We start from the raw sequence: 11,803 nt of genomic DNA on the forward strand, positions 1-11,803 counted from the left end.
TTATTTCTTAGCAGCAATTCGGTTTCTTTTAAATGGCCTAGGCGAATTTTGGCTTTTTTTTTTTTTTTCCCCTTGCCAAGATACTTTTAGACACACTTTGAGGTATGCAAAGCCTTAAAACTAGAACACTGATGGCTGGCATACGCTGCAAACTTCATCGCCTTCTACCCGTCAGAGTGTGTCCCTTCCACACACACACACACACACACACACACACACAACACACACCACACACACACACACACACACACACACACAACACACACACACACCCACACACACACACCACACACACACACACCACACACACACACACAACACACACACACTGACACACTGCACACACTTCGGACGGGACAGGGGAGGAGGGGGGAAGACGGTAGAATAGGAAGTGACGGTAGAATTAGTGATCTGTCTCCCCCCTACTTAAATTCTTTTCAACTGAATGAGAACATCACACACAACGAAGCACCGATCTCTGTCGCCTCCACAGAAAATTTCCACACCCCCTCTGCCACAGAGGGGGGAACGCGCACCGGATCAGCAGAGCACCCAAGCACGCACTACACACTCTCCCTTCCCACTATCGCCTCCTCTCTATCTGCACCACAACTCCCCACCATGAATGCANAATACTTACTTCCGGGTGTACAATTATCCGTTATCCAATGGGAATGGACGCTCACATTGCCTTTAAGGGCAGCCGACACAAACGAGCTTCCATGAGCGTCAAATCCCGCCGCAGATGGGAATACATTGCAATCAGTTGAAAGCTATTTGCGTCCCTTTATGAAGCTGAAGGAGCCTAGGAGCGTCACAACTGCACGCCACGGGACCCTGACCAAACGTCGCTCCTGGACGATTATGGAGTGAGAGTGTGTTGTGCTGACAGCTAATTGTCTCTTTGAATCGTTTTTTTGATCTAATTATTTTAAAATTGCATTTCTGCAAAAACAAAGTGTTACGGAGAACTAAATAGAAAGGAATATGATTATATAACATATTTTATTGAGAGAACTTCAGACTTAAAGAAGTGTTCTTTAAGTCTGGAGCTTCTTTTTTTTATACCTTTTAGCATCTTAGGAACTTCTGTTACAAATCAGCAAAAGGCATTTGAACAAAAATTCTAAAATAGTCAGTGGAGAGAAATGGTCTATTCTATTGCGCTTTTTTTTATTAACATCACATAAATCCCCCCTCAGTCTTCGTTAATCAGTTTAACTCAAACACTTTAGTGTTTGTATATAACAAATATTTAAATGGAGGGATGAAGTACGTTTTGATATCTTTGAGCAACGTGTCCGATGTGCAGTTTTGTGTTATCAACCTCAGGTGGAAGAAGAAAACATGTGAGTCAAAGTCTGGGAAGTCAATTTCTGAGGAGTGCCTGATCCGCTGTTCTCTGTACAAATGATTGTTGTCAGCGAAATTAAATTCAAATCAATGCTGACATTAGGATGTCTTATTCTATCAGTCCATAAAGCCCTTCTAAAGGAAACTCATTGACCTTCATTTACCACCTAATTTGCATGAGTAATTTTCTCTCTGAGTTCTATTATATGAAAAGATTAGCCAATTAACGGCTGAATGACCAATTATGGACATGAAGATTGGTTGAAGTGAGCGGTTTAAATGGGTTGGAAAACAGGATTTTGCATGTATTGTTGCAGTTTTCTTTCCCCTTACCCATCATATATTAGGCAAATTTGTCTTATTTCCAACGTAATGCAAAATGAATCACTTTGTTAAACGTTCTCTTAATGTCACTTTGCACTCTTGATACAAAGTGAAAGAGAGATTTCATTCTGTAAATCCCTAGAGCCTGCAGTAAAGAGACAAGCTGATGCAAGTCCACACTGGCCCACAGAGGTTACTAATCCCTTCACTCTCATTACTTACGATTGTGTTAGTACTTTATACAGTTCCTATGACAGCGTGTTAACTTGATGCACTTTCTCTTCCTCTAGCACCCCTTGGATTCACATAATGTATTTCATATTTAAGTTATTAGAAAAAAATCAAATATGTATTTTATTGTTAGATGTAAGACAGGGTATTTTGTTTTGTTTGTTTTTGATGCTTTCAATTATATGCTTATGTTTTTCTATACTACTCTACTCTTGTGCCAAAAACATTGTTGACCAGTGGATGATGAAGAGCAGAGATCTTGAAGTAGACCTCTTTCACCTCTTAAAAAAGGAAAGACTGGACAATATTGCAGTCTGTATTGAAGGCCACTAACAAGCTTGTGTACAATATGATATCATATACTTATATCAGAATAGAAGGCATTTCCATCAAGTTTATTAAGTGTTTCCTCAGTCTGATTCCACAGTAGTTACCATAGATTTAATCTTGCGTATTTTAGTCATTTGCACATGCTTAAGGAAGGACAGTATAGCTGTCAGACAGTAACATTGATATCTCAGTATCCAGGATAGCGCTCCAGCACAGCACAGTCATAGATTGTGAACACCAAGTCCTGAAAAAAAGATCAAATAGATGTTTTTAGTTAAAACAAGTGCAATTGATTTAGATATTTTAATGCAAAGTTTCTATTGTTGGCAGTAGCTCAATTTCAAATGCAATTCAAGTTGAATGCATTGTTATCTGAAATTAAACATTCTAGTAAACAGAAAATCACCAATATGCGTGTGTATACTTACACCCACACACTGTGATTTCAGGCTATTGTTGACATTAATTATAGGTCAACCTTTTTCTGGTAATTAAGCTTGCTGAAATGACCATAGTGAAAGTGATATAAAGCTGTTAATAAAAAAATAACCACAAACCAACACGAGTTGTCTCCACAGTTCAGCAGAGAAGGCTTGAATGTATCAATCAATCAATCAATCAATCAATCAATCAATCAATTTGTTCCATAAACCCTGTTTAATCCCGTGATATGACCCACTGAGTGACCCATTAAATGTTTTTCCTTTTCTGTTTTATGTTGTGCTGCAGTGGTGCAGACTTTGGCTCAGTGTAAATGCAGTAGATAAAGGATAAGCCGTACAATTATTTATTTTTTTCTAAGTATAATGTTCCAAAAACAAAATATAACTACTGTAGAGTATTGGGAATACAGGAACAACAATTGGGCATTTAATAAATGATTTTATATAAATACCTATTACTGTAAATCCTGTGTACCTATGTTGTTAAGATTGGGAGTCACCTTATTTTAAGATAAACAGCACAACTTCTACTAACAATACAATATAAACAATTACTACTCAAAAACCTCCTCTATCAACAGAAAAGGCACATGTTGCAGGTCTCCCTTGTAAATGAGATCGATGATCTGAAGGGACCAATCTGTCTAAATAAAGGTTTGAAATGAAATGAAATGTTGAGGTCCATTAAAAGTATAATGTAAAAATAATAATTTGTCTGCAATCTTATTTAATGTTTGCATAAATGTATCTTTATATGTTAGACGTCAGTGCGATTCATTTGAGCCCTGTTACATCTACAGTCACTGAATGCTCATGCTACAGCCCCAATGGCAAAGTATACATCTTTTTATATTCTGCAAGATGTTTTACTTTGTGTCCCCATATAATATAGTGCTATTTGAGCCTCATTGTTTTGAATCTATTTGGACCATTTGTCGCATCTTACCCCGTGACATTTCTCCGACATGAAGATGAAGAGCTGTCTGAGAGTGTACCCCAGCTTCATCACTTCTCTGGTGTAAGCGCAGCGGCGCTCTCGCAGGCCTTCCACCAGGGAGATGTAGGTCCTCATTTTGTGCATCACACAGGCATTCTGCATTCAGCATGAGTAGCAATTAGTGTCTCAGTGCGTGATTTACAGCTTAGGTTTTCAGACAAAATACCACAGCTGTTAGTGTGGAAACATTTTGGACAGTGATACTACTCAAAACAAAAAGTGATGGATGAACAACAACTAAAAGTAGAAGATAAGAAAACGATTTTTTTTTATTTAAGGGCTTTTTGTTTTACCTTGAAATAAGTACATTTATACATGCCAATCATGTAAAATAACAAATGCAATCTAGCATCATCAACACGTGTGACAATCATGGTGAATTTAAAATCATACTTACATGGACATCAAGGTAGAGATCTGGCATGTGTGCCATGCAGTAACTCTGGATGCAAGGAAAACATAATACATATACAATTCAAGAATTCAGCATTGACAGGATAATATTATATAGTTCTTTAAACCTATCCCTTATCTTAGAAATCACAGTTGCCAAAACAAACCCAACTGAAATGTGTCTAAAAATTGCAAGCTCACTATTGTTTTGATTAGATTGGATTAAACTACATTGACACATTTTTGTATCCAGCAAATAAATGAAGGAATACTATGACTATTTGTCCAAAGTACAATAAATAAAAAAGCACTAGATACTGAAAACATCACAGAAATCTTTTACACAAAACAATTTAAGAATATATGCTAAACCAAACTTTAGTGTACAATGTAATCGATATAGAGCAAACATGCTGCAGCTGACTTACAGTTTCATGGCCCCTCTTCAGATCTGCAGCCCTCTGGGTGAGATCTCGCGCCATGCTCAGCACCTTGCTGTAGCATGTGGGGGGGGAGAAAGGGTAGCTCAGTACCAGAGGCACCAGAGACAAAACAAGAAACAGGTGTTTAAAGATCGCCATGACTCCCTGACACCTTCTTCACTAACTGAAACTATGTTTGTTTGTGAACTGATGCACACACGCAGCCACGTATGCATGTAGACAGATTTCAACACACCCTCTGTTTACTCCAAAACAATTATGCAACTGCAGGGGATTGACAGGAGACAACCCATTGTGTACGATGAGACGGACGGAGAAAGCAAAAAAGGCTGGAGAGAAGTGTGAGCTGTACATTTTCGTCAAAGATCTCTATACTGGAAAGACATGAATTCATAATAATCTCAGATATGAAGGGATATTCGGCATGGTATTTCTTATAAGTTGTTGATTAAGAAGTCAAATTCTAATTTACTTTAGTAAGAGTATCAACACCACAGTGTAGAAATAAATGCTCCAAGTCATGCTTTTACTTCACATGTGAAATTGTATACTTGGTGAACGTGGGCCTAATATTACATTATTTATAGACAGCTGAGTAGTTTGTACATTTTCCCAAAATGATCAATGCAAAAAAGTCAAAAAATTGCATTTATGTGTTAAATACATTTTATATTATCATTTTTCATCGGAAAAGTTAAAATTTCTCAACTTAATACATTTGACTGTGTAAAAATACAATAATTTCAGATTATAGTTAAGAATAGTAAATGCTCTTTGTTACTTTCCACTAGTCAATATTAGGTGTAATATATTTTATATCTTAGTATTTGTGCCACAATTATAAAAAAAAAACATGACAGTGACTGTAGCTTACCAGTCTCTAGAGTCTAGATACATCTCTAAATAAAAAATAAATTTAAAATGAAATTGCTGCATGTTTTAAGTGTACATTATCTTTGACATGTTACAGTATTTGCTGCTGTTTGCATTTACATTTGAGGCATATTGAGTTTTCACATTTTAACTAAATGTGTCATATTACCCAAACTGCCAAGCCAGGAAGGACCCAGACAGCCCTGAGGCGGAAAAGGGACCAGATCATTCAAATGTTCGACCTTAATATAGAAAAAGAACAGCTTTAATAGCCTGTACCCTGATACACGTGTTCCATAATCTATCATCTCTGCATTGGCTAGGGGAGTGTGGTGTTGAGACCCCGACTGTAATATTGATCATGGCAGTGATTTATGCTGTTAAATATGTTCCTTTATTACCTGTATAAACACCAGATGCTATCATATCCTGTTATGTCTTTTTTTTCTCACTAGATGGGGCTAATTTCACAGAGTTAAACACCTTACATCTTCATGAGCAGTCTTTAAGTCCAGCATGCTTAAGTGTCATGTTGAAATTCAGCAAAGAAGCGTCTTTTCTTTTTACAAGCAAAATAATATCCTCAATTACACAACTAGGACAACATTGGCACACGCTGGGCCTGCCGTAAGTTAAGTGTCTGTACTGTGTTTCTCTCCAGGTGTGATATGACACTGGCATCACTCATCTCATCTAAAAGAGGAGTACACCCCCTTATGCCGCCAAACGCACAATACGGGAGATGAGTGATGCTCGTCACCTCTCACAGCCTGTGTTGATAGTTTGAGGTCTGTCCCCTTCCTCCGTATGAAGATGGATGGCCCACAACGAGTGTGCCCTGGCATGACGGAGAGGCGTTAAGAGGAAGAAAAAGTGCAGCGTGAGCTGTAAGCATATCTCTGGTCCCACAGTCCCACCACTCAGTCGTTCTCCTCTCGACCTTGGCCTACTCAATTAACAGGGGACACGGGTGACAGTCCTTGTAATGGAAGGATGTGTTTTACAGTTAGTAGTTAATGGCCATGGAAGGTAATGAATTATTAGAGATTGGACTACAGGAATCTGTCCCTAATGACAAAAAAATCCAATGCGGCAAATCCATATTATGGTTTTTAAGACCATAGATATTCATTGCATATATCAGGTGACTCACATGTTTTTTTTAAATATTTTCCTCTGTATTTGAAAATGTAGGATCATAGGGAGATAATCTTATAACTGAGGTTTAATACATCCGTTTAGTTGCAGAACTCTATCTCGATAACATATTTTCAAAATAATAGGTCATAATGATATAATCCTACATTTTATGAAATAATAAGTAATGTAGGCCCAACGTAGCCTACTCTGTGCTTACAAGCTATACAGAGCATCTTAAATGGATATTGCATTATTGCCTAAGGAGACTATAAAAAAGAAATACCATAAAGCACATAAGGTCAGAAAAGATTAATTATGGAACACCATAAAGACATTATCCAATGTTCTCCCAGTATAATTACTATTTCCATATAAGTTTTAAGGCTTTTATGAGACAGCAGGCTCAGCTCGTGTATAAAGAGGCTGCCCCTCCCCTGGGGGGAGGGGCACGAGGTTGAAACAGCATGGTCGACAATGTGCCTGACTGAAAAGCCTTCGAGCAGAGTGGCAAAGCAGTATCAGCTGTAGGGGGTGCTGTGCTAAAGCTGATCTTGACCTCTGATCCATGCTGGCACCATGAGAGGAAATAACTGCCTGCAGAAATAAAGTGGAGTATTTTTGAGGCAATGCACATTTTAAAGTAACAGGCATAGACTTTTTTTAAGCTAAAAGTGCATACATTATCTGATTATGTCACTCAACCCTCATTTGGGGCTATAATGTAAGCAAGAAAAAATCACTACAGGGTATTTTTAGTGACTCTTGGGCCCTTAAAGTGAACTTTAACTATGACAGGAACACTCGTCTACTTGTAATATTTCCAAAATATTCAAGTTATAAACAATAAGGTGTAATATATGTGGAATCTTTGTAGAAATGCATCACAAAATACCATTGTTTAGCTAAGTGTATAATAACGACATGGGAACCCCCAGTCCCACAGCAGAGCAGCCTGACCAGCCCGTGAAACGTGCCTCTCCAGACGCACGGTGCTGGCCAGCAGCGCATTACACAGGCGGCGATGTGGAGGTCAGTCGCTCATCAGTGCCGAGCAGTTTCTCCCCTTAAACCCCTATCTCTGCTCGTCGTCCAGAAAACTAACGGGATTTCTCATCGCACTCCATCGGTGTAATCCCGCAAGTCACGTCTCGCTGTGTGGTTTTCATTTTTCAGGTGGCAGGTGTCCCGGTGCGTAGTCGTCCTCAAACCGGACAAGTGATGCTCTGAGCTGCACTGTTGCTGCGCTGTCGCCTCGCATCTCTGCAGCAAAGCGGATAGGGAAATGGTGCCAAGCTCAACTCTCCGGTGGCATTCAGAGGTAGGTACCTACAGCTGCCCCCCTGCATACATGCAAGCAAGGTGGGATACTTTCTAGTCAATGCGTGTTTGTCCCATTTGATCAGATAACAGAGGCTCCGAGCACAATGTCCTCTGCAGGGAGCTCAGCACTGCGTCTCCACGCACTACTTTTTGAATATTGAATTTAACCCAAAATCGATTCTCAGATATTACTGTGGTGAATGACCTTATCATATAGTCTAGGAAAGGCAAACATGGAAGGGTTTTCCCTTGCGGATTGATTGTTGCAACGATGACTTGAAGTTTGTCTTTTTAACCCTCAAATGCATCTCAGTTACTCAGGTCAGTCAGTCATTCTCCTGTTAGATATTATGTCATCCAGTTTAAAATGATACCATTACAAACCAAAGCTATACATATTGTCATAAGATATTGAAAAAAAAAACAAAACTTGGCAGCCTGAATTCTTATATTCTGATTAATTTTACGTTTTGTATTTTTTTGTAATGGATTCATGAGGCAGCAGAGTTCCAGTTGTTTGTCTCTAACAAAGGTAGTAACTATTATAATCTCACGTCCTGAAGAGGGCAGCCTGAGGGATCCCATTTACAGTAGACAAAGCCAGCAAACTATAAATCAAAAAGCCTCCCATTTTTGTTCCCCTAATGGGAAAACCGTTCATGCCATTCATCACACATGCACTGCAGAAGGTGCTCCACTGGGATGGGATTATGATAAAGATATGAAAACATAATAATTGATAAATGACAGATGAAGTAAAGAAGGAAGGAAAGGAAGGGGACCTGTACAAATAGAAATGAGGGTAATTTCCCCTCCTCTTTGCTAATCAAGTTGATTTATAATCAAGTCCTTCGCATTAATTAATACTACTATGGTATTTTAAGTTGGTAAGCATGTGTTTTTTCTTTTTGTATCTTAATTAAACAGAATGTGTCAGTCTTTCCATTTATCATTAATGTCTCAGAGGCTCTACCTTTCCACTTGTCCTCCCTCCCTCCCTTCCCTCCTCCCTCCCGCCTTCACCCTGCCGATGGTGTCATGTTTTCCTGCCTCCCCTCACAGGTTAGACTCTCACTCATCAGAGGGTCAAAGCCACAAACACATCACCCCCCCACCTCCTGCCTGGCGAGGGTCCTCCTTCTGCCTGCATCCATCTGAACTGCAGTGAGGACAGACGGGAAACTTACACAGTAGTGGAACTGCGTGTGAGTGTGTGTGTCAGCGCTTCAGTGCCTCTAGTGTTCCCTCAAGCCCTCCACTGTGTGTGTGCAATGAGGTGTGTGTGTGTCAAGGTGGAGAGTTAAGAAGACAGGACCTGTTAAAGTCAGCAAAGTCTGCTAGTTTGTGTCCGGGCTGAGCAGTCCATGCACGTGACTCTGTGTGATTGTTTGTGTGTGTGAGTGTGTGTGTGAGGGGCTACTGTTGACCAGGCAATGAGTGCGTCTCAGAGGGAGAGGCCGTTCGATGCTGAGTTGAGCTAAGGGAGCAGAACAGGAGAATCTGTAAGAAGAGCAGCCATGGGGCTCGGACAGTCCAGCAAGGCTCCGGTCACCGAGGAATCAGACGATGGTGAGAAACTTTAAATATTCTTATACGACTTTCCTCATTTTTGCATCTTTGTTGCTCTACTTTTGAGCTCCACCGTTGACTGCCTCATCCAAGGTTGTCCATCTGTTCTGCAGCCTTATCAATGTGTTAAGCTATTCCTATTAGCTAACAAAATGAAGTGCACTTACAGTAAATGCTCCTGACGGATGTAATGCTGATGAGGTTTGCCACTTCTCTTCCTCAGCAAATGGAAAAGAAGGAATACCCCTTGCTGTAGCCAAAGTTTGACTTTGATGTGGCCACAGCATTATATATGAGGCAATAGAATAGAATACAATCAAAAGTTGATTAAGATGTCCACAAAATGCTTCTGGACATGTTTCAGTAATGTTTGCTTTTGGCTTCATCTTTATAATTCCTGAAATTGGCATGAATCTTGCCAGGCTATTATCTTAATTTCTTTTGAGCTTTTTAAGTCAGCATTAAAATGAGTTATAACTTTGATTGGCACAGCTCTTGGTTAAAATGTATGTTCCCTTTTCTTGGTGACCTGAGTAGATAATAAAATGTGAAATGTATTGATTTGCGATTTTGTCTCTGAAATATATTCCACCGGCTTCCCCCAAGGACTTCAAATAAGTCAGTGTTACATGAGTCAGTGATTTAGTCTGGAGTGAGACGGCTTCCCCAGGTGTGTCCTTACTGTATATATTTTCTTTGTATCTGGTATCCTAATTGACCTGATGCATGTGTATTTTTATAGAGTTGTAATATCTGTGTTTTTGGCAGTGTTATATTTCATTTAAAAAAAGGTTTTCGGGTTAAATAAGCAATTTAGTATTGTTAGTGGCATTTTCTTTAACCACAACTGTGTCAAATAGCAGCATCCCATGGTGAGGAAATTCATATTTTCTCTTTTTTACTGGAGGCAACCTCTATGAAATCCTTATCCACGGTTAACCTTGCTGCTTGGTAATTTTGCGGGCTGTTTTGCAAATGTCACTCACAACACAGCGTCTCTGAAGTCTGAGCTAATGCAACAGTGCACCTTCCTGACTTCTCTCTAAAAGAAAAACAGCGTGGGTGATTTAACCGAGGGCAGGAAAATAATAAACAAAGAGAAACATCGTTAAGATTATAAAAAGCCCTTCTCAGAGTACTATTCCCCTCGCTGATGAAAGTCCCGCAGACACAGGCCGGGTTCTCGTCGTGAGGTCAGAGGAACCGGGCAGGTTAACATCGTATACATCACCCTCTGAGTAGCAATAAAGATGCAAATTGAGTTTTCACTTTACACTTCAGGAACAGTGGTGGATCGTTTGTTTGTCAATTCAACAGTGCACATTAATAAATAATGGCATTTTAAAATGTATATTATTTCTAAATGTAAATGCTCCGAGGGTAGCTCAAGGTGATTTTCATCTGAAGTTTCTGTGCACCTGACAGCTTTAATTACAGTTGTGGGTAAAGCTATTAAAAACATTTTACTTATTTACAAGGATGGTTGAGCCCTCCATCCCTTACTTGCAGTCAAGATTGTGGTTGCATATCAAAGCTCCACTAAAGGACAGGTCTGCAAAAATGTGGCACTCTCCCATATTTCACATACAAAATATCAGTGCTAATTTTAGAACATATATGACTCAAATAAATACGGATGAGGATTAAGGCCACGTGTTAAGAGATTTTTTTTGTTTAAGTTCCTAGGAAATGTCAGAATTCTTACTCTTTCATCAGAAATCCGATTTGTTTAATACATTTTTCTGACTTCTCAGAATTCTGACTGTCACTTTGGGTCAGATCTAAAAAAATATTATTACATCTGGCCCCTCCTCTTGTGAAATTCTGATAAATGAGTTATGCCCCTTACTTTTCGTGTTTGCCGCCTATAATGTAATTGTGTCTAAAAGGGGGTGAACAAATCAAATTAATGTCATATGCCACCTAGACATGTATTTCACAGTAAACGCAGCAGCAGAAAAGTTATCCAAAAATAACATTATCATGTTTGGAATAAGTTATTGCTATTGGATGGCACAGACAGACTGCTTTCCTTGCTGGAGTCAGTGATGCATACTGTATGTTGTGGTTCAAACTCTGAGTAGATTTACAGAGAGGCATGTGCATGAAGGTGAACTCTGTCAAGACATGTTTATCTCCTCTGAGAATGATGTGTGTCACACATGTGCTCCCCCATGTGCCACATACGTTTTTCACCCTGTGAGCAGGAGGGTCTGGTTAATGGACAGACCTTGTTTACTGCTGATCATGCTTTATTCACATCACCGTGGCACATCGACCCATGGGCTCTGTTTCAGTTGTCAGAGCAACAGCATGAGGGCTGATGTCCCCATGTTGGTGGGTCCTTAAGTGATTTACAGGCGTCAGTGAGAGAGGGGGGGGGGGGG

General features: G+C 39.6%; 2 protein-coding genes across 2 annotated transcripts in view; one reads left to right on the top strand and one right to left on the bottom strand.

The window, feature by feature from the left end:
- Positions 1 to 2,288: 2,288 nt before the first annotated feature.
- On the bottom strand, positions 2,289 to 4,726 carry LOC104947533 (cytokine like 1). The gene is made up of 4 exons (XM_010773580.1): positions 4,500 to 4,726; positions 4,076 to 4,120; positions 3,628 to 3,774; positions 2,289 to 2,482 (listed from the first exon to the last, which is right to left on the bottom strand). Exons 1-4 carry the CDS (start codon positions 4,650 to 4,652, stop codon positions 2,426 to 2,428), a joined length of 402 nt encoding a protein of 133 aa, XP_010771882.1. The 5' UTR covers positions 4,653 to 4,726; the 3' UTR covers positions 2,289 to 2,425.
- A 2,794-nt stretch (positions 4,727 to 7,520) lies between these two features.
- LOC104947536 (ribosomal protein S6 kinase alpha-4-like) overlaps positions 7,521 to 11,803 on the top strand; it is a 38,007-nt gene continuing 33,724 nt past the window's right edge. Inside the window, exons 1-2 of the mRNA XM_010773585.1 lie at positions 7,521 to 7,845; positions 8,910 to 9,416. Of these exons, the coding sequence (XP_010771887.1) occupies positions 9,365 to 9,416 (52 nt within the window). The 5' untranslated portion in view covers positions 7,521 to 7,845; positions 8,910 to 9,364. The remainder of the gene's footprint in view (positions 7,846 to 8,909; positions 9,417 to 11,803) is intronic.

Source organism: Notothenia coriiceps, unplaced genomic scaffold (assembly GCF_000735185.1).
Source record: "Notothenia coriiceps isolate Sejong01 unplaced genomic scaffold, NC01 NC01_scaffold00012621, whole genome shotgun sequence".
In the NCBI taxonomy this organism is placed as follows: domain Eukaryota; kingdom Metazoa; phylum Chordata; class Actinopteri; order Perciformes; family Nototheniidae; genus Notothenia; species Notothenia coriiceps.

Excerpts from the sequence above, each read along its gene's own strand:
- LOC104947533 (XM_010773580.1), bottom strand. The coding sequence starts at position 4,652 with ATGGCGATCTTTAAACACCTGTTTCTTGTTTTGTCTCTGGTGCCTCTG. Across the intron at positions 4,121-4,499 it reads TGAAGAGGGGCCATGAAACT|AGTTACTGCATGGCACACAT; the intron begins GTAAGTCAGCTG and ends CCTTGCATCCAG. Across the intron at positions 2,483-3,627 it reads TGTCGGAGAAATGTCACGGG|GACTTGGTGTTCACAATCTA; the intron begins GTAAGATGCGAC and ends TCTTTTTTTCAG.